Source organism: Sorex araneus, chromosome 6 (genome assembly GCF_027595985.1).
Source record: "Sorex araneus isolate mSorAra2 chromosome 6, mSorAra2.pri, whole genome shotgun sequence".
In the NCBI taxonomy this organism is placed as follows: Eukaryota; Metazoa; Chordata; class Mammalia; order Eulipotyphla; family Soricidae; genus Sorex; species Sorex araneus.
Window position 1 is genome coordinate 21,184,802 of NC_073307.1, and position 22,774 is coordinate 21,207,575.

At 49.9% G+C, this 22,774-nt stretch overlaps 2 protein-coding genes across 3 annotated transcripts in view; one reads left to right on the top strand and one right to left on the bottom strand.

The window, feature by feature from the left end:
* The window catches only part of PFDN1 (prefoldin subunit 1), a 64,702-nt gene extending 59,903 nt beyond the window's left edge, over positions 1–4,799 (top strand). Inside the window, exon 4 of one of the 2 annotated variants that reach the window (XM_004609925.2) lies at positions 3,923–4,799. In XM_004609925.2, coding sequence (XP_004609982.1) covers positions 3,923–4,006 — 84 coding nt within the window. In that variant the 3' untranslated portion in view covers positions 4,007–4,799. The remainder of the gene's footprint in view (positions 1–3,922) is intronic. The other variant, XM_055142427.1, reaches the window with a different exon arrangement.
* An 897-nt stretch (positions 4,800–5,696) lies between these two features.
* Positions 5,697–22,774, bottom strand: part of CYSTM1 (cysteine rich transmembrane module containing 1) — a 30,167-nt gene continuing 13,089 nt past the window's right edge. Inside the window, exon 2 of the mRNA XM_055141987.1 lies at positions 5,697–5,803. Within this exon, the coding sequence (XP_054997962.1) occupies positions 5,697–5,803 (107 nt within the window). The remainder of the gene's footprint in view (positions 5,804–22,774) is intronic.

The following is a 22,774-nucleotide window of genomic DNA, read 5'->3' on the forward strand; positions in this document are numbered from 1 at the left end:
GGTTGGTTCTTGTTTATGTGCTACACCCTGTGGTGCTCAGGGTTTACTGTTGGTGAGCTCGGGACCATATGGGTTGCTGAGGATTGAATCCTTGGCTTCATGCAAGGCAAGTACCCTACCCGCTGTAGTATCACTCTGGCCCCTAACATTTGAGTTTTAAACTAATGTATGTCCCAGGGTATCTCTGGAGGACATGATTCATTTCTGCCGAAGCTTCTGAGGGTGCCTCTTTTTTGGGAGGGAGAACTGAAAAGGAATTTGTGTGTGGGTCGGTCACTTCTCATAATAAATGCACTTTTTTTTTTTTTCCTTTTTGGATCACACCCGGTGATGCACAGGGGTTACTCCTGGCTTTGTACTCAGGAATTACTTCTGGCAGTGCTCGGGGACCATATGGGATGCTGGGAATCGAACCGGGGTCGGCCGCGTGCAAGGCAAATGCCCTACCCGCTGTGCTGTCACTCCAGCCCCAACAAATGCACTTTCATTCTACAAGTACCGAGTTTCGATTGTGCCCCTGCCTTACTTTAGACACTGGACTGCATCAGTAGACAGAGCCAAGTCTTCTCCTTGAACATTTCTTCTCATCAAGGAAGAGTGATAAAGATGATGGCAGGTGCTATAAGAGAAAAATCTAGCTTGGGGAATACAGAGTATGGAGCCACGTGTAACCAAGAAGGCTTCTCAGTTCAGGTGACATGAGAGAGGTCTGAGGAAGTGAAAACCAGGGCTTTCTAGGGGAGAGAGTTCTGGGGAGGACTGCCTGGGGCCAGTGTCCGCTCCAGTTTCGGGAGGGAAGCCTGAGATCAGCCCCGAGCCAGACGCAGGACCTTCTGAAGAGGCACTGCCTTTGCTTCCAGTGCCATGGGAAGCCGTGGAGGGTGTTTGAAGACTCTGGCCACTGTAGGAGACAGGGAGGGGGAACGGGGCTGAAGAAAGGAGACTGACATTCTGGTCAGGTTCAGGGTATGTCTTGAGATCGTGGCTAACAGGATTTGTTGATTGATGTGAGCACTTCTGAAAGCAGATTCAAGGATGACACCAAAGGTTTTTGTCTTGAGCAATCGGAAGAAAGGAGTTGACGTTTGACGTTTACAGAAATGAGGAAGTCTGGAGCCCCAGGTTTCTGGTTTGACTTGTAGTTTTAGGAAGAAACTTGGTGATTCGAGGAAGTTTGATTTATCAACTTTTGGGTAAATCATTGGTTTCTTAATTTTTTCCATCCCCTTGGATGGTCTTAATTATATTTGACTCAATTCTGCCATAGTTCCTTTTGGGATAAACTCGACTCCCAGCATATTATTTAGGGATCCATACCTTGGCTTCTGTGGGCTGAGAAGATTCATGGCATAGAACCTGTTTTGGGGGGGTCCTCTCATTAACTTAGGTCCTTGTTGGCTTCCTGGGGCTACAGATTTTCCAGACTGGAGGCTTAAAACAAGTTGATTCTTTGAAATCTGGAGGATAGAAGCTCAGAGTTGTGGTTTTACAGGATCCTTTTTCGCTGTTTTTATCTGGGCCCTGGTGTTGGCCAACCATTCTCGGCCTGCCTCAACTCTGCTGCCTCTGGCCATTGTGATGCCCTCTTTGCATCCTTGTCTTCATGTGACCTCAAAAGTCCCTGATTTAGGAATCACCCTAGTCTGGTATGACCTAATCTTCACTGTATCTACTATTTCCAAGTAAGGTCACATTTAAAGACACTGTTGGGTTAGGGTTTCAGTATATGTTTTTATGAGACATCATCAGACATGCTTTTATGGGTTAACTGCAGGCTTCATTATGGGGGTCTTCTGGATTTAGAAGTGTTTTGATGATGGATTGGAACTACAGAAATGCATTTAGAAAACAGGTCCCCTGGGGAAAATAATATTTTAATGGCCAATAGGTTTAAGTAAATAAAAAAATGATAAATCCATTTTGCATCTTTGTTTAAACTTGAAGACTTTAGATTAGGCAGGAGTTTTGCTTTTGGGTCACAGCTCTGTGCTCAGGAATGACCCCTTGGTGATGCCTGGAGGACTGCATGTGGTGCCAGGGTTGGTAGGATGCGAGGCAGGTGCCTTAATCCCAGTACTCTCTCTCTAGCCCCTGGCTATGCAGTGGTAAAATGAAGGGAAAAAATTACAAAACTGTATGTGGAGGCTAGATGTTTTAGAATAAAGTTTTAAAGCTGAGACCACAGCCTCTGAATTCACTGGGCCAGCAGCCTGGGCAGTTGAGAAAGAAACTTTTGCTGATGCTCCAAGTTTGTGGTTCTGCCAATTGGGGCAGCGAGCTGCGGGACTCGGACTGCAGTGAGCCCGGCCTGGCCAACCACTGCAAGAGCGCATGCGCTCTCCATGGCCTTTTCTGCACATTCTCACAGGGCTGGGGCCCTGGCGGTGCCCAGATGCGGCATGGCACTTGCTATTTAGCCACTGCTCCCTTTCTCTGTGACACCCAGGCCCTGTACATTCTTCAGTGGTGTGTCAGAAGTTATTAGTATTTCTTTTTAACTCAATACAAATAAAAGTCCAAGGGTTGTTTATCAAAGGAAGTTTAAGTTCCCCCTCTGATATCACAATGATAGTACAGTATCAGGGTTAGCCGTGTTACTAAGCCAGATTCCTTAGCAACAATACACAGTTGTAGCCACTGGGTTGTCATGGTCACTGCATTTTTTATGGAGCTCTTGTTTTGCAAGGAAGCGTGTGCACAGTGGACAGGTGGGGAATGAGAGGTTACATTTCAGGAGAGGTGACGTTTGAAGAAGACAAACAGAATCACAAGTTCATACAAAAACTGATAAAAGTCTGTGGGTGCCACATTTGGTACCTATCGGAACAGGGCTCTAAATGTCTCACTTAATAACTCCGGGCCATCTGAGATGTCCAAGGCCGGGCGCACAGAGGGGTGTCCGAGGGTCGCTGATAGCCTCATGCAGTGGAGGAGGCACCTTTGCAGTTTTCCAGTCTCTCGTGTCAGGCTCCAAGCTGTCCTGTCATGGCAGCCAGGCTCACCTGTGCTCTGCCGAGCCGTGCCCTGGCTTCCCCTGATCATGGGGGCGCTTGAGTTGCCAGTGCAGGGCTGCTTGAGGCACTTGGTCCCTTGCCGTGTCTGCACCCGTGGGGCAGGGCTTTGCTGTGGTTCGGCTCTGGCCCATGAAGCCTGGGTCATTCTGAGTCTTCAAAGGGAGCCTTCAGTGCCTGCCCGTCAAACAGGAATGCAGCCACAGCCACGTCCTGAGCACAGGGCCAGTGGGGAAGCCACCACATTTCGGGTGACCACAGAGCAAATTATGTTCAGACATCATTTCCTTTGACTAATCCGTAATCCTGGTCTAGAGGTGGCTCTGAAAGCAGGTCAAGTTGTCTAAAGTTGGGTTGTAAATGCAGGACCCAGATGGGTAGGGGGTAAGCTGAAAGATCGACTTCACATGGTGTGTCACTGTCGCGGATTCCTGGCGGGGACTCGTTTCATTAGAAAAGCAGATTTCCTCCTGACTCATGTACCTCTGGGAGACGTGCGCTGACTCCGAATTTACCGCCTGTTGCCTTCGCTGGACACAGCTCCGGGTGTGCTGTCCGGCGGCAGTGGCGGCTCCCGCTGCCTGGCCCGGGCTGTGGAAAACCTTGAGAGACTGTCTGTGAGGGGCCAGAGCTTCGTCCTGGAATTTCCTGGTCTTTGTCTGGTGTGACTTCATGAACAGAGGCGCCTGTTTTTAAAGTCTGCTTCCTTCTGGGGTAGTAGGACTTGCCGCTTTGTCTTCCATGGAGCACTTCTGCTTCCTGTACCACGTGCCCTCCCCGGGGCCTGTGAGTCGGGGAGCAGTCTGGCTCCCAGCAGTGTGCTCCTCGAGAAGCCACTGGGGATGACATCAGCGTTTGCCAGCCGGGCCCATCCATCCTGTCCTAACCCTCCTTTCTTTCTCCTCGTGCAGCAGAAGAAATCCTACTTGGAGCGGAGTGTCAAGGAAGCCGAGGACAACATCCGAGAGATGCTCATGGCCAGAAGGGCGCAGTAGGAGGCCCTGGGGAAGCTTTTCCTGTGGCTCCTCTTCCTTGTGAGGGTGGAGGGCCCAAGCCTTGTCTTCTGATGGATGTTTAATCTGGATGTCTGGTAACCCCACATTTTCTGATCACTGTGCCCCTTCAGATCCCAGCCCTGTATTTTTTTATCCTGGTTCTGCTTGACACGCTTGTATGTCCCCCGCCCTCCCATCCCCACACAAACAACTTTTCTTTTGTTTTTAGCCACACCCAGTGATGCTCAGGAATTACTCCTAGCGGTGCTCGGGGGATTGAACCCTGGTTGGCCGCATGCAAGGCAAGCACCTTACCCACTATACTATTTTCTCCAGTCCCCGCCTGCTCCCTGAACTCCCAGGAGAGAGGGGCGTGACTTGCCATCCTGTTCCATCCATAAAGGGCACGTGCCCTGTTTTAGTGGAGGCCCCGCTCAGCTTCGCCTGCATTGCCACCCTCTCCTTGTCCTTTGAGTAAATGGCAGTGCAGATGCAGGAGAGAGGAGTGTGTAGCTGCACGTGAGCGAGCATCACAGGCTAACGATGCCTTCCCTGCTTCTTCCCAGACACTCCGAAAGAACATCCAGTAATAACTGCACCACCACCACTGCCTCCCGCTGGCCTGTGTTGAGGTGGGGCAGTAATCCTGAGGGCATGCAGGGGCTGTGCTGTTTGAGTCTGGCTAGCACTGGCTCACGAGGAATTTTGTTGCAGGTGTTGTTTAAAAGATGTAAACAGTCACAAAGCATGTAAATTTAAAACAAAATAAAAAACAAAACAAGGATAATCAGAATTTATCCCTTCCTAATGTCCTAAATGTGGTCATTATCTGTTTCTGAGGTTAGGTGGGCTACTGTGACTGGATGGTGGAAATTCTGCTTATATGGTCAGGGCGTCACACTGATAGAGCCCAAGATCGGAACTCAGGTGATGCAACACACTGATGGCTTTTGTCTGTTGAATGCAACTGCTCTGGAGGGAAAGAGGCCGAGCTGGCTCTTGGCTGTAGCTGCTCAGCGCCACCTTGCGGCCAAAGCGGAGATGGTGGCTGTGGTGACTCGTTTGTAAGGTTCTCTCTCCTGGGGGTTTCAAGGGGGGGAGGGGAGGACACAGCAGCCCACTTACCCAGAGGTCTTTTCTGAAACTCTGGTGAAAGTGATGAAAGCTCCCTGGTGCAGCCATCTCTGGGCTAGGAAGAGAGCAAGAGGTTGGCGGGGCACCCATGACCTGCAGTCTAGTGGCAGCCAGATCCAGAGCTAAGCCTCGGGGAGCATCAGGAGGTAAACGAAGCAGGGCCTAGATTCGGTCTGGAATAATTCAGATGGTGGAGGTTTAGACAAAATTTATTGAAACATAACAGGGTGTTAGCAGAGAAATCATTTAGTGGTATGTTAGATCATGCCACTACCTTGAATGTATAATTTTTAAATTATAAATATATATATTTTGTAATAAGCCTTTGACAAAAAATAAAAGGAAAGTCATTTAGCACATTTGTGAAAGACCAATAAGAAATGGATTTTGAGCCTTAGAAAGATCAAGTCATTGCATTAAACAGCCACAACCCCTGCTAATCTAGAATCCACTTTGTTGAAGGTAGAAGTATCTGTGCAGAGCTAGTCATTTCAGCATCGGAGAGGTGGGGCAGGCACGGGTGCCAGACGTGGCAACAGGACAAGGGCCGGGCTGGTCAGGTGAGCATGTCCCAGAGACAGCAGCAACAGAGAGCAGTCCAGCAGGCCGTGAGGCAGGTGGAAGAGCCCACGTCATCCCGTCTTTGGTCTTCTACCACGTACACTGCAGGGAGAAGGACAAAGTGTGAGAATGAGCCAGTCCTACAGAGCCGCAGCTTCCCACCGAGCCCGGTAAGAAAAACCCTAAGGGCCGTTTCTCAGATACGGCCAAGCCAGAGCAGGGAGAAAGAATGGCCAGAAGCTGGGCTTTCCGTGCCTGTGTGATGCACGGAGCAGTGCAGGGGCAAGCAGGGGTCTGCCCAGAATGCTTGTTTTTCCTCAGAATGAGCTGAACCCGTGGGGGCTAAACAAACCCCCAGGTAGAGAAGCCCCCCGAGCACTCTGTCAGCTGACCTGTGGTGAGAGTAGTCGCGCTTCCTATAAAGACACATTTTGAACTGCTGGCCCCCAATGTCAGCCTCGAAAGACCTGTGGCCCCTTTTGAGAACATCTTAAGCCCACTACCAAACTCAGTGAGGATTTTAAAACGTTTGGAACTCATGAATTTCATGAGCCTTATAAATGTAGCCAGTCCTTTGGCAATCTTTTTTCATTCTATTTTTGTGTATCTTTTTATATCTCCCCACTTGGCAGTGCCTCTCTCTGGAGGCCGGGTTAGTAATCGGCTTTTTCCAGTTCTCACATCCTGTCATCCACTGCCCAGGCTCTCCTTCTCCCTGTGGCGGCACAGGTTTCCCCTCAGCCCACCCAGCACAGTAGCCAAGTTCGTCTGAGAGATGCAACCTGCCACGAGGGGTGCCTAGTCAGCGAGGAGACGGCAGACTTACCCGAGGCCTCCACGGTGTGCGGCCCCAACAATATTCCCGGCAGGGAGATAGATGTCCTGGTCCCTTTTCACTGGAGGAACTCAAGGCTTGGTCACACACAAGCATCCGGGGAAGGGGGGGAGCAGGAGTGAAGGGCTCCGGGCCCGTCTCCGCTCGTCCCTGAGCATGATCTGGAGCCTCCAGGCCAGGTGTCACACTGAGCACACAGGGCACTACCCCCTTCCCTTACGTGCCCACCAGCCCCCTGCTAAGCTGCTCGCTCAGGCCTGACGTAGTGCAGAGTACTGTTAGCTTCATTTATTGAGGTTTCCACACGTGCACCAGGACCCCTGCCCAGGGCCTTCCAGACACAGCCCGAGGTCACTCTCCACGGCTTCCCCATCTCTGAGAACCACTGAGCAGCTTAGTCGAAACAAAAATGGGGCCAGAGCAGTGGTCCAGTGGGGAGGGCATTTACCCTGCACACGCCGACCCAGGTTAGATCCCCAGCACCACATATGGTCCCCCAAGCACCATCAAGAGTAATTACTGAGTTCAGGAGAAATGCCCGAGCTCTGCTAGGTGTGAACCAAAACAAACAAAAAGGGAAATGTCCCAAACTGGGGATATGGTACAAGAGGTAAAGCAAGTGGTTGCATGTGTGAAGGCCTGGGTTCCAACCCACCCCCAAATAAAAGTCCTAGTCTTCGTTCTCAGTTGCTCAGGACTTCGTCAGGACTCATTACACATGCCAGAATCCAAACTCCGGGCAGGAAGGACTTCAAGTTTGTTACGCGTGACGGCACTTCCAGGCCAGGCCTCAGTGTCAGTCAGGTTGTGTCAGCCTCCAAGGGGCCGGAAGTGCCCACATACCTTAGAATCTGAGTCACTTAATCCCAGAGCACCAAGTCTCCTCAAGTCCTCGTGACTGGTTCCCCTCCATCAGCTGAGACCAGATCTCAGCCCCTGAATCAGGAGGTAGGGGCTTGTGTTTTCCTGGTTTTTGTCACCCAGAACAGGGATGACTGGCCCAGGGAAAGTTAAGAGGAAGGCTTCCCAGGGTCCCAGAAATGGTTTATTTCCCAAGTCAGTCTACCTGGATGCCAACACACCTGAGGGTTTCAGTTACTACATCTCCAGAGGGTGCCAGCTGCAAAGTCATGTGGCTGCGAGGGTGTCCCCCTCCCAGCGGCTTGCTGTTTCTTGCCTCATGCTCTGCACTGTCCTAGTCTCTGCCACCTGGTGGGGGAACCTACCCAGGAACTCCTCCCTGGGTTCTAAAAGCTGGACCAGCAGGAACTGGGGCGGAACCATGGTTATGGCGGATGTTCTCCAATAGGGGGAGCTGAGTGAACGGCACAGGGACCGCTGCACCTCTCCAGCCGGGTCATTTCCAAATAAAAGGTTTTGGAAGCACAAGGAGAGGTCATACTTTGTTTTTAACTTATTTTTTTTCCCGATTTTTTTGTTTTGTCATTTTGATGGAGTTCAGACAGTAGACAACAAATCATAGAGTAATATATATGTGTGTGTGTATACATATATATGTGTATATATATATGTATATGTGTATCTACACACACACACACACACACACACACACACACACACACACACACATATATATACCTCTGTCCGCCCAGGCAGAGCTTGGCAGGCTACCCATGGCGTATTCAATATGCCAAAACAAGTAACAACAAGTCTCACAATGGAGACGTTACTGGTGCCCGCTTGAGCAAATTGATGAGCAATGGGATGACAGTGCTACAGTGAAGGAGAGGTCAGAAGAGCGTGGGTAGGGGTGCGAGTATGGGCTGCCCTTAACAGGTCCAGTGGTCAGTGCTCTGTGGGAAGAGGTTCTGGGGTCCAGAAGCTTAGATTGAACCCCTTATAGGCAAAACAATGACAAGCCCCCACTCATCGCCATGGGGGTGGACAGCTGCCTCCACCCCCAGGCGCCTCAGCAGTAGAGACACACTGTATGCGTGGCTTCCTGCGCCACACGCCCACACGACCTCAACAGCCAGAGTAGCTGGTCAGGGCTTGTCTCACTTGCTCCCAGGCTGCCCTTTGGCACCAGCATGGAGTGTGTGTATGTGTGGGGGAGGGCAATGGGGGGCAGGCCTCAGTGCAGAGAGGAGAGGTACAGAACACAGCGTGGCCAAGGCCCCTCCCTCCTTGCCCGTGCGCACTGGGGGTCTTCTCCAGGGCCACCAGCCCGTGACAGCAGCCCCTGCTCACAAGAGCTAGAAAAACGGTCTCAATCTAAGGGAGCCATTCACAGGTGCTGGACAAATGGGGCTCGGAACCCCTAGGGTAGACATGGGGCAGGAAACACTAGCAGAGGCCTCAGTGAAGGCTCTAGTTCTTACTCAGCCCCACGGAATCTGAAACCTAACTCAGCTCAGACATCTTCAATGATTAATCGAGTGCTCTGAAAATATCCCAAGCACCTTATTGGCCCTTCCCTCCTCTCTGCACAAGCGAGGAAGGCTAGACCAGAACCCCGGCTGCTCCGACCACCCCAGCCACAGCTCCCGTCCTGAAGACCCCTGGTGATGGCAGCTTTGCCAGGAGGGCCAGGAGGGCTTGTGGTCTCTGCTCACCTACTCGCAGTCCACCTTGGGCGCCCAGACCAGAACACGGCGCCTTCCAGTTCCCGAGGGGAGTGTGGACTCGGCCAGCAAACACCAAAGTCCTGCGGCCGAGACTTCTGCTTTGTGCACCTGCTGTGGGGTCAGAGGGTATCTGATTGGGATGGGAGGAGGGGGCCTGTGACAGTGAGAACAAAGTGTCACTGTCCCACCTGTTTTTGAAGCCACGAGCATCAGGTAAGCAGCAGGGTGTGTGTGTGTGTGTGTGTGTGTCGGGGGAAGAAAGGGTGAAGGGCAGGTGTGTGTGTGTGTGTGTGTGTGTGTGTGTGTGTGTGTGTCGGGGAAGAAAGGGTGAAGGGCGGTCAGGGACAGCAGAGGGACCAGCCCAAGCGAGTCTTCCCGGGGGGCGAGCAGGGCTTGAGGAGGCTGGCATTGCTCCTCCCTCTTCTCCTCGCTATCCCTGCTGCAGGAGTTGGCCAGCCTGTTCACCCGCTGACTGCCACCCTGTGATCACGCCATCCACTGTCTCCAGACTCCGAGAGCCAGTGCCAACCTGTGTGGATGGGTCTGGAGACTGGTCTCCAGAAACGCAGCTGCCACTGTCCCAGGAGAAGGCAATGACTGGAGGAAATTGAGCTGCTCGGCCAACATGCGGCTTCCCGAGAGGCTGACATGGTCGCGGGAATCTCGGCCTGTTTTTCTCAGAGCTGCCAGAGGCCTGAGGGGCCCAGCCCGAGTCCTTGCACACCAGCCTTATCACTTGCATAATGACAGAGAAAATAGTCTTTAGGAGCCCATGTTTTATCACCAAGATTTGGCCCACAACTGAATCCTGGGGAAAAAATCCAGCAGGACTAATGACTTCAGTGAACCTCAGATAAGTCGGGTCAGAAGTGTCTAAGACTACTCCGCCGGTCAGAGCCGGAAGCATCATGTCCACTGCTCAGTACTCTGGGGAAAGGCCAGCCCCTCTCACGGGGATGCAGAGCTGGAGCAAGGGCTGGAGACCCAGAGAGCTCGGACTTCCCGGGAAGACCATGTTCTACAAGCAGAGAGCGGAACTCCCACAGCACAGAGAAAAGGTGCCCTTTGCCTGCCTTCCCCAAACCAGGGCCCACATGCCCACCCCAGCCTGGGGGTGAGCAGCCGCCTCACCTCTGCACGCCAGAATGACTGGAAGCTGCTGTTGGGGTTCTGGGCAAGTACCAAGGACAAAAGGAGCATCACTAACGCTCTGTGAGGAGTGAGCCAGGAGTAAGCCCAGAGCACTGTGGGGTGTGGCCAAGGATTTCACTGCCATGATGATTCTCACCCCCACCCCAATTTTATTATTTAAAGATTGCCCTGCAAAACATTGGGAATGTAGCTTAATGGTAGAGCCCTTGTGTGAGGTAGTCATGTGTGAGGCCCTGGGTTTAATCACTGAAAAAAAAAAAAAGCCTCTCATAACAGCATGAAAAGAGGAAAAAAAGACTTTCCAAAACACTTCTGGGTTGAAGAGAGCTCAGTACGCAGGAGTGGGTACTTTCTATGTAAGAGGCTCAGAGTCAATCCCTGTGCCAGATACGGTACCCATAGCATTACCATAAGTTTCCCCTGAGTTTCCAGTCAGGAATAGTCCTGAGCACTGCCTGAGTGACCCCACCAAAAAACAAAAAACAACAACAAAAAAAACCACCCCAAAATACTTATCTTAAAATTTGACATTGTAGGGCTCCACAAAAAGTCAAACGCAAGATCCTGATTTCTAAGACTGAAGTCTTTTTAAGTGAAGTGTTGCTGGTTTATAATGAAAAAATACATATTACCCAAGTGCAGTGATAGCACAGCGGTAGGGCGTTCACCTTTCACGCGGCCGACCCGTGTTCGATTCCTCCGCCCCTCTTGGAGAGCCCGGCAAGCTACCCGTGGCGTATTTGATATGCCAAAAACAGTAACAAGTTTCACAATGAGAGACGTTAATGGTGCCCGCTCGAACAAATCGATGAGCAACAGGATGACAGTGACAGTGAAGTCCCATCACAGAGCCTTCTGGGCAAGCTCAGCAAGCCCACTTCAGATACTCTTTCCTAGCTGACAGGTGGGCTTCCATGTACCTGCAGGGGCCTGAGGCACCAAGGGGCTGGACCCCCATAGCCTCAGATTTGCCAGCCCCAGAACTCGGTCTCCTCAGCTGCAGGGACCTGCACCCATGGAAATGCCTCAACCTGACAGGACAACTGGACAGCTGGGGGCCGGGGACCTCTAGTCAAACAAGTTTATAAGAGGCTTTAAAATATATTGCAGGGCAGTGGCTGACCCCAGTTCAAACCCCACAACTGGTCCCCAAGCACCATCAGGGAGCACTACTGAGCACAGAGCCAGGAAGAGCCCCTGAGCACCGCCAGGTACGGTTCTCTCCCCCAAAATTGTTTTTTGTAAATCCAAGGAGATAACTAAGGATGTCTCTCGGTAAAAGAAGAAAATAAGTCACCCAAATGGACCCTAAGTGTTTTCGTAGGGGGATGGACCCACTTCTGTTGCACAAGCAACTCTGAGAGGAGAAACCTGAGAACAGTCCGTTTTTCTCCTCTGGCCACGGGAAGGGACTGAGGCCTGAGGAGGAGTCAGGAGAGGAACATGAGCTCGCAGACAGCAGGCGCCACGCAGGGTGGGGAGGAAACAGGCAGGCTGACAAGCTGGGGAAGCCCGTGGTCACAGGTGACCTACAGCAGCGGGAGGAAGCAAGTCTGTGCCTCATGAAGTCTCTAGCTTGTGGAGAAATAAATATGAATGACACTGTTATGTCAAACAGAGGAAATGAAAACAAAAAAATGTTACCATGTGTCCAACAGGACAGATCTCTGACCCTGCGGCAGGGGCGTACGGACCTGGGGCAGAAAGACGTGGAGCTTGTCTTGCTCACAACCAGCTCTGCAGGGCGGCTGAGTGCCAGGGAGTGAACACGATACTGACAGGCCCGTAGCAAGGCTCGGCCAACGGGCTCCCGCGTACCAATCTTTACATAGCGATTCCGATTCAATTTGATGATCTCACAGCCAAACTTCAAAGGATACCAGTGAAATCATAAGCTAGGACTCTGATTCTGAAATAATTATAAACAGCAAATCGAGGAGTGCTTTGTGCTTTTTTTTTTTTTAACGCTTTGTGCCATTAAAGGTGATGGGGTGACGGCTGGTAACAGCAGGCAACAAAGCCAGTTAGATCCATCAGTCAGGGGTGTGGCTCAGCGGCAGAGAACAAGTCATATGTATGAGGCCCTAGATTCTGTCTCTAGCACCCAAAAATGAAGTACCCACCAGACAGTCCCATAATGATCTCTCCTGCAATCTTCATGCAATTTCAGTAAAACTTAAATTGGTTCTAGAAATTATGGAAATGCAAGAATTAGTAAAACAATGCAAGAAACCAGGATAGTCTAATTTTAAGGTTTAATATAAAGCTATAGAAGTCAAGACCTATTTACGGTTTTGTCAAAGAAACAGACTGAAGAAATGGAACAGTGGAGCCGGAGTGACAGTACAATGGGTAGGTCGTTTGCCTTGTATGCTGCCAACCCAGGTTGGATCCCTGGCATCCCATACGGTCCGCCAAGCACTGCCAGGAATGATTCCTGAGTGCAGAGCCAGGAGTAACCTCTCAGCACCGCCAGGTGTGGCCCAAGAAAAAAAATAAATAAACACAAAATTTTTGTTGTTGTTGTTGTTGTTGTTTTGGTTTTTGGGTCACACCCAGCGATGCACAGGGGTTACTCCTGGCTCATGCACTCAGAAGTCACCCCTGGCAGTGCTTAGGGGGCCATATGGGATGCTGGGAATCGAACCCGGGTCGGCCTCGTGCAAGGCAAACGCCCTACCCGCTGTGCTATTGCTCCAGCACCCCTAAACACAAAATTTTTTTAAAAGAAAAAAAGAAATAGAACAGAACAGAACTGATACTTGACAAATACACAAAAGCAATTCAATGGAAAAAGGAGTCTTTTCCAACAAACACTGAAAAACCTGGCATGCAAAAACACTTAAGAACTTCAGATAGGGGCTGGAGCGCTAGTACAGCGGGTATGGTGTTTGCCTTGCATGTGGCTGACCCGGGTTCGGTTCCCAGCATCCCATATGATCTCCCGAGCACTGCCAGGAGTAATTCCTGAGTGCAAAGCCAGGAGTAACCCCTGTGCATCGCCAGGTGTGACCCAAAAAGAAAAAGAAAAACCCTTCAGATATACTCTCACATTTATATAAAAATTGACTCCCAAACAGATCATAGATCTGAATATAAAACTGAAAAACTGAACTCTTTCTGTAGCTGGAGAGATAAAACAGCGGGTAGGACGTTTGCCTTGCATGCGGCCAACCCAGGTTCGAATCTCAGCATCTCATATGGTCCCCTGAGCACCAAAAGGACTAACCCCTGTGCATCACCAGGTGTGACTCAAACAACAAACAAACAAAAAAAAAAACCTTGAACTCTTTCTGGTTGGGCTGGGGGCAGCTGCAGCCACTCGCATAATGGTTAGCCACCGGGTTGGACATTTCAGCATTCAGGCCCTGCAGTGCAGGGGTGCTGGGTACCACCAGGGCAATAGCCAGAGGGGCCACGCAGTGGGTGCCAGGAATTGGACTCAAATTTGGAAATGTAAAACTCTTGCTTTACGAAAAGCACCAGAAGCAAGGTGCGGGGGCGGGGGGGGGGGGCGGGAAGCAGGTACAAACTAGGAAAAAAACGTGTGTAGGTACATGCAGATGATTCTGCCTGCATCCCAGAGAAAAGCCTACACACTCTGTCTCCCTCAGCCAAACTTCTGAAAAAACCTGGGAAGACCCAAGTCTTTCCGGAGTGTCCCTCAGGAGCTCAGCGCTCACCTAAGGGAGGGGGTGATCCTGTTGGAGTTCCTGTGGGCGCAGCTCCCACGCCACCAGACTGAGTAACCTGTGTGACCACTCCAGGGTTCCTAGAGGCAACAGCTTCTGATATTAAGTCCAGACAATGGCAATGCACTGATGCCAGGGGGCCAATGCTCCTCAGAGGACAGTTCAGATTAATAATTCACCTTTGGCTGGACTCAGAGATGTGGGTTGCCTTGGAACCTTCAGGGCTGCCTTTGGAAATCTTTAAGGAGAAAAAGCTTTGTTTCTGTGTAGAGAGCTTGGAGACGCTGAGTTTGTCCTGAAACTGTATGTTGCCGTGCAACCTTTGGTCTTCCCTTTTCTTCCCTTTATCGAATGCCTGTTTTTGCCTCTATATAATCACTGCTTGCCCCCCAAAAACTTATCAGTTGACCACTAGGAATTGGCCTGCGCCTATTGATTCCAAGTCAATACCTCACGTTTGTGTCTATGAACCATCAGTCTAAGACTGGGTTCAAATGGCCCGTCACCCCCAGTACCCCCACTGCGGATGGTGACAATCCTCTTTTGCTTCAATCATGATTCCATAGTATTTATTTTTTGTTCTAGAATTACATATACATTTCTTTTAAAAAACATTTGAAAATTCTAAAAAACATTCAGGAAATCTAAAAGTCCTGTCGCTATTGCTCAGGAGGACCTCCCAGAGCAGGGACGGTCATATATGAGCTGGACCTTCCAGCGGTTCCCCGGGGGACAGTCTGCCTAATGAGAAGGGGCGCCTCTGTCCACGCTTGAAGCTGACTTTAGCTTGAATCCTTCACTGGGTGTCTGGCCCCTCCAGCACTTCCTGTTGATAAGCATGTTGCTTATCAACTCAGTCCCACTGGATCTTTGCCCCTTTGAGCTTGTCTCTTGCAAGCTTGCACCAACACTTTCCTTTCTGACCAAGACTTCTGTCTTCTGGTTCTCGAAGCCTTGCCCCCTGTTGGTCAATTTTCTAGACTAAGAGCTGGGGAGAGATCTATCACTCAATGTCAGAGCTCGAGCTAAATCCAGTGGCGCCTTTATTTTCTCTGAGCTGACCCTCTGGCAGCAGTTAATGCTACAGAACACTCCTCTCTTCTCTCCACTTTCAAGAACCCCCTGCAAAGGAGCTAGAGGCAAACAAGCAGAACGGGGGTGTCCATTTCATGATTCCTTAAAGCTCAGCCCTTTTCTTTTCCCTTGATATTTCTATCCAACTTGATCTTTGTGTCCAGTTTCAGCTGCCATCCACATGTCCATGCTTTCCAAATTTATATCTCCAGCTGTTTCTCTGGGCATCAAGCAATTGCTTACCTGACAGCTTCACATGAACCTCTTCAGATGAATCCAACAGGATCACAATAATATGACTTTCATTTGCCTAACCAGTCATGGCTCCTTTCTTTCAGCTCTAACCTCCTTAACTATCACCATTTGGGATTTAGTTCCAATCAAAGCCCAGGAGTCATCCTGGGTTTGTCTCTTCTTCAATCCCCACAGTCAATCCATCACCAAGTCCATTAGTTTTACTACCAAATAACTTAAACATATTTGTGTCTAATCAATCTATCTGTGCCCCCCTCCAAACCATTCTCTGTGTAGAAAAGGGAGCTCTCAAAAATGCAGAGTTAACCATCTCTTTTCCCAAGACCTTTCAGTGGTTTCTTTCCCAGAGCTCAAGGACAAAGACCCAACTTTTTTTTTTTTTTTTTTTTTTTTGCTTTTTGGGTCACACCTGGCAATGCACAGGGGTTACTCCTGGCTCTGCACTCAGGAATCACTCCGGGCTGTGCTCAGGGGACCATATGGGATGCTGGGAATCGAACCCGGGTCGGCCACATGCAAGGCAAACACCCTACCTGCTGTGCTATTGCTCCAGCCCCCAAAGATCCAACTTCCTGTTTCTCATCTTTCCCCCAACATCCCACTGTTCTCTGCTACACCAGTTTCTTCTTAATATTTCATTAATATTTATTGATCTTGTAGTTTGCTAAATGGTTCAAGTTCTTTCTTGTGATCAGCCTTTGCATTTACCCTTCCTCAGCCATTTGCCTATTAAGATCCGATCCTTCAAGTCCCTGTGTTATAGCGAGATCATCTCCATTTCATGTTTGCAGAGTGACCCTTCCTCACAGGAGAGTATTGTCAGTAGCAACTTGAGATGCATGTCTGATTCCACCCCTCATTTGTAAACCCTGTGAGGCAGAGATGGGGGTCTGTTAACCGAATGCATCAGGGGTGCTCCTGTTTACTGACTAAACGTTGGTCCTTGTAGTCACCATTTACAGGCTAGTAGTTTCCAGGGTCTGAAATGGGGCAGATCCAGAATGGTTCCTCCGGTGCAAAGTGCCCTTCACAGTTCTTTGATCCTTCACAGATCAAACTAGGGTAAAGTTCTCTAATATGGGACTCTAGTAACCTGAAGAAACCTAGAAGAAACTCCACCAAAACAAAAACATTTGTTTAAAAGATAGATTCCCACTAGTATTAAAACTATAATATATCTACTTTTTGTTGCTTTGCTTTTGGCCACATCCAGCAGTGCTCAGTGCTCAGGGAACCTTTTGCAGTACTAGGGACTGAGGTTGGCCCTGTGTATGTGAAGAAAATTAAAATTATGTAACTTTATTCAAGGATATAAAAATGACTAAGAAAGGGCTGAGTGACAGCTCAAATGGTTGGAGAATAGGCTTTGTACTCAGGGACCTCAGACAGGATCCCTGGCACCTCATGGTCCCACTGCACTTCCGGGAGTGATACCATACCCCATCAAATTCCTTTCCTCCCCTCAAAAGATGACTAAAACAAATGGAGAAATACCATGTTCATGATAAAAAGATGATACTGCAGATGTCCGATCTAGGTCTGAGGATTGAGCCCACAGGCAAAGAAATGCTTTGCACATCTGGGTCCTGGGTTTGATCCCCAGTGCTGAAATAGTCAAACCTTCCCCCAGTTATTTTAAATTATATTTAAGTGAAATATAATTTAAATGAAAGCAAACGGTTTTTGTTCCCATTGAGATACACAAGAAGAAACTGGCACACATCCTAAAATCCAGACGAAAGAGGTGAACTGGACAAAGACATCCAAGAAGGTTCGGAGGATATGTGTGCACATGTGCTGGGGTAGGAAGAGGTATATCATACCAGACTCATGATTCCAGATCAGTCACATGCAGGAACCTGGTGTATGGCAAATCTCATCAACATGGAAAAGGATGACCTAAATCAGTAATTGTTGTCGCCGCAACTATCAAAATGGAAACAGGGACTGGAGAGAGGACGGCAGGGAGGGCACTTGCTTTGTACACAACCAACCTGGGTCTGATCCCCAGCACCATTGGTCCAGGAATGACCCCTGAGCACAGAGCCAGCAGTAAGCGCTGAGTACTGCCAAATGTAGCTCAAAAAACCGAGAAAAAAAAAGAGTAATGTAGCTCAGTGACAGAACACAAACTTTGTACATGTGAGACCTTGGGTTTTTACCTCTAGCACTGCAATAATAATAATAATATTATTTTATTTTTAAAAAGAATCCTAGCCCATATCATGATCAAAAAACAAACCCAGGTGAAAACGTTTTCAAAAAAATATATACTTTTCTTTATGACTTTGCCATAAAGCAATGCTTTGGGGGCTAGGGAGATAGAAGGGGTTTCACTATCAGTATCACTATCATCTCATTGATCCTTGATTTGCTCAAGCGGGCCCAGTAACATCTCCATTCGTCCTAGCCCTGAGATTTTAGCAGCCTCTCTTTACTTGTCCTCCCCAATGGTTGCCACATTAGAGGCTCTTTCAGGGTCAGGAGAATGAGACCCATTGTTGTTACTGTATTTGGCATATGAATACGCCACGGGGAGGTTGCCAGGCTCTGCTGTGCAGGCAAAATATTCTCGGTAGCTTGCTGGGCTCTCTGAGAGGGGTGGAGGAATCGAACCCGGGTTGGCCACGTGCAAGGCAAACGCCCTACCCACTGTGCTATCGCTCCAGCCCGTGAACAACTTTAAAAAAATTAAAATAAAATATGTTCATACCCAGGCCAGGGATGGAACTCAGGATAAAGCTATGTTTCCCATGAACTAAGTGCTGAGTTCAATTCCCAAACAAAAGCAACTACAACAATAACAAAACATGTTCTATCTTTTGACCCAGTTACTCATCTTTAGAAATACAGACAATGTAAAAGAGAGAAAAAGTTACATTCATAGTCAATGAAGTAGTAATAACTACAGAAAACCTAAAATCTATCTGTATCATATGGGGTCATTAAAAATACAGAACCACCATAAAATCTAAATTAATCTGAATGCCTGCTTCATTGCATAATCTAAACCTATATATATAATACAAAGGGCAAAAAGTAGAAGGAAATATGTAAAATGGTAACTATGTCTAGGGAGTAACATTTGTAGTTTTTATTTCCTGTTTGTTTTTGGGCCCCAACCAACAGTGCTCAGGGCTTACTCCAGGCTCTGTCCGCAGGGATCACGCCTACCAAGAAGGGGTTTAAGCCTATTAAATCCAGTTTGATCCCTGGTGCCCTAGACCTCCCCTGAGCACCACCAGGATTGATCCCTGAGCACAGAGCCAAGCCAGGAGTAAGGCCTGAGCACAGCTGTGTCTCCCCCCCAAAATAAAAAAACAAAAACAAACAAATCTTGTGGAGGTTTTAGGACCATGGCATGGCAGTGCTTGGGGGACCACAAAGTGTCAGGGATGGAACCCAGACCTCCAGCATACAAAGCATACAGAGCCCACTGAGTAATCTGTTAGGTCCAGAAAATGCTATTTTATTTTGTGGGGAGCTTTCCAAGCAGTGTTCAACAGGCCTGGGGACCCCCGCCACCCTCAACCAGGCTGGCAGTTCAGTGAGGTTGTCCGAGGCTGTGGTGCTGCTCGGGACCTGGGGTGCTGGGACCCCTGGGCCATCCTGGTTGGAACCACGCTTGCATGCTGGAGCCCCAGGTACATTCTTTAGCACTGCATGGTCCCTGGAGCACCACCAGGGGAGGCCCCAAAACATTTCATCTAAAAACTACACTTTTGGGGGCTGGAGAGATAGCACAGCGGGTAGGGCGTTTGCCTTGCACACAGCCCACCCACCCGGGTTCAAATCCCAGCATCCCATATGGTCCCCTGAGCACGGCCAGGGGTAATTCCTGAGTGCAGAGCCAGGAGTAACCCCTGTGCATCGCCAGGTGTGACCCAAAAAGCCAAAATAAATAAATAAATAAAAACTACACTTTAAAAGAAAGCTAGGGGGCTGGAGAAATAGTATAGCAGGTAGCGTCTGCCTTGCATGTGTGATCCCCAGCATCCCATATAGGCCCCTGAGCACTGCCAGGAGTAATTCCTGAGTGCAGAGACAGAAGTAACCCCTGAGTACTGCTGGGTGTGAACCCCCCCAAAGCAAAACAAAACAAAAACAAAAAGGTTAAAAAATAGATCAGGAGAGACACGGGTGGAGGGTGAGGAGCTGGAACATTGTACACATGAAACCCTATCATTAATGGTTTTGTAAATCATGGTGCCTAAAATAAATAGAATATATTTGCAAGCCTGAAAAACTAACAAATATTAGTGTGCAGAATTTTTAGAGACTACAAATCAGTAAAACAAACAGGAAAGAAATGGACTAAGAATATGTATTAGCTAATCACAAGATGTGTAAGAAACAACCACATTGGAAATTTATATTTTCCTGTTAAGGTTATTAGTAGTCAGGGGATGAAGATTAAAATACCAAGAAACAACTTCCCACCTCTCATAGGTGCTAAAATTTTTCAAGAAAGAAAAATTGGAAACTGTGTAGTGCTACTTGTTTATTGCGAGTCAGGGCAGGGCCTAGAGGAAGCACTTGGTCCTGATCAGTTGAGGTTTTCCATGAGGCAACAGCAGCAGAGCATAGCCCAGCATGCGGCCAGCAGCGCCTGGCACCCCGACAAGTTGTCCTTCTTCGTCTCCTCCATCACGTACACTGGGGCAGGGAGGACGGGCGGAGAGAGAGAGGGGGGTCAGAGGGTGGATCAGTGGGTCCTCGCCAGTGGCATGGGGTCAGCATCCATCCACTCCAGGGCTGGCATTTGGAGGTCACTGCACATTCATTCCTCCCACCAGTGAGTGCAGGTGACACTCAGCAATTGTCAGACCCATTTCTGGTCCCCACCCCTACAGCACCAGCTGGAGCTTTACACATCATTTAATCCTCACAACTGTGTGGGGTGTGGGGTGAGGGGTCCTGCCTCGTGCCACCACTGTCAACTAGAGTTACCTGGCAGCACCCCTTTGCAAAAGAAAGTGGGGGCACACACAGCAGCCCTGAACTAACGCCACAGTAGGGCTCACCTACAGAAACTAGCGTTCCTGTGTTCTGAGACCTGTCAGTGTGGGGGTGCGAAGGCAGGAGGGGCCTGTCTGGTTTCAGCACCCCTTCTCCAGGGCCTTTGTGGGAGCTGGCAATTATTCTTCTTTTTAATTATGATCTATTTATTTTTTTTATTTATTTTTTTTTAAATTTATTTTTATTGGATCACAGTGAGATACAGTTACAAAGTTGTTCATGATTGGGTTTCAGTCATATAAGAAGCTGGCAAGCTGGCATTTCTGACCTGGTGCTGCTCCCACCCCCCGCAATCTGGAACTGCCTTCATCAAGTCACTGGTACCAAGACACCCCACTCAGCCAACTCTGCTCTGCTCACGCCCCCAGTGCCTTCTGCTCTGCTCTAGCCTGACCCCTGCCGTATAACGCCTGTTCTGGGGCACGCTGCCTCCTGTGGCCAGGGCAAGCCCGGGGCTCCTACTCCAAGGAGCAGAGACCAGAATGTCCTGCACTCAGGTAAGGGGTGTATCTTGTGTGTCAGAGCCCCCCCTCCCCACCACCAGGTCCCACACAGCTTGTGTCTGCGCCTCCTCTCTTACCAGCTGGTGGCATCTTGGCATGTAACCACCCCCAGGCTCTCCCTTTGGGCTGGATTTAGGTCTGTACTAAGGAGTCCCTGGGTTTGATCCTGGAGAAAGAGGGTGCCCAGATAGTGGGCACAGCCTGCTTGGGTCTGCAGACAGCCCCGAGAAGCCATGGTCCTTCAGCCCCCAGCCCCTCCTGGCTCCCCCTCTGCTTGCGAACGTCCCCCTCTTTCTCTCTTCACAGAGCCCCTATCGCATTCAGCCTCTGCTGCCCTTGTCTCGCCTCACCCTCAGGGATCACCCATCTGCAGAGTCCCAGGAGGGCGCAGCAGTGCACATCTGGCCACTCCTTCCCTCTACCAGTTCCCGCCTGAGACTTCCCTGTTCCCCCTCAGGCCAGGCCGCAGGAATGGGCCCAGCCTGATGCCACACGCTGCCACCCAGCCAGACCTCAGCAGGGCCCCTGGGGAATGGTAACGATTGGTGCCTTCCACCTGGGCCAAGTGTCCCTGAGGTTAGAGAGGGGGGCCATGCACAATGACACCATCCAATCTGTCCTGCTGGCATTTATCTCCCCAGAGGCTCTATGTGTCATCAAAATAATTTGGGATGACGTCGATCTATGCTTGCTTTTCATTTAACTTGGGGAGTGGTGCCTGGTTTCACCCCCCCACCCCATGCTTCACGATCCCCTGAGCACAGAGCTAGGAGTACCCCTGATCACTGCCAGGTATGGCCCCAAAACAAAAGATTCTGGAGAGGAGAGGATCCGAGAAGCCGGAAGGAAGCCTCTCTATCTGACAGCGTCACGCCATTCCGGGTCACAAGACCAGAGACAGGGCCCAGCTGAATGGGAGGCACCACAATAAAGATTTCAGAATGAAGATTTTAATATGAAATATCAAATCACATGTATATAGTAATTTCATTAACTCATGGCTCATGAAACCCTGGGCAGATGACCAACTCTCAGCCTCAGTTTCCTCTGTAAACAGGTAACACATAATCCGGACCCCACAGGACTGCTAAGAAAAAAGAGCAGTTGGGCAGGAGGGAGGGAGGGAGGAAGGGAAGACAGGACAGGACAGGACATGGGGACTGGGAGCTTACTAGTAACTGAGCAGGGAAAGAGGGACCAGGGAGCATGGGGACAACACCCTGAGTTCTGAGAACACTCACCCCAGCAGGAAACCCCACAGTGGTTTCACAAGCTGAGCCCGTTCGTACTGGGACAGAGGCCGGGAGGAAAAGCTACCTAAGCGCCGGCCAGCAACAGCTGCAGTTCCCCGGCAGGTCTGTGCTGAGTTTCAGCCTCTCCTAGCCGGAGGTCGGGTTACTCTGAGAGTCTCTTCTTCCAAACCCCACAGAGAGCTCTGATCCCTGAGAAGCACCTGCCCTGCTGTGTGCAAATGCCTCTTTCCTCCCAGATCCAGATGGAGGGCTAAGAGGGCAACCGAGCTGGAGGGCTCAACAGGTGGGGTGCATGCTTTGCAAACAGGAGGCCCCAGTTCGATCCTCAGCATCGCTCATGGTCTCCTAGCAGAGCCAGCAGCAGCCCCCGAGCACAGAGCCAGGAGTATACCCCAAGCACCATCAGGCATGGCCCCCAAATCCAAGGATAAAAAGCGAAAAGACTCGATCCCAGGTTTCAGCACCAAACAAAACAAAACCCAATAACAAACCTTCCCCCCCAAAACAAAAGAAAACCCCCGAACAAAAACCCAAACAACAAAACAAAAAAAGCGAAAAGGCAGCTGTATGCCTGCGCGGCTCCTCAGCTGAGGTGCCAGGCTGGTCCCCTCACCCTCCGACCTCGGAGTCTCCACCTGCACAGACAGGGACAGGATGCGGGTGTAGAGAGGCCCCGAGGAGAGGAGCAGCCCCAGACACCAG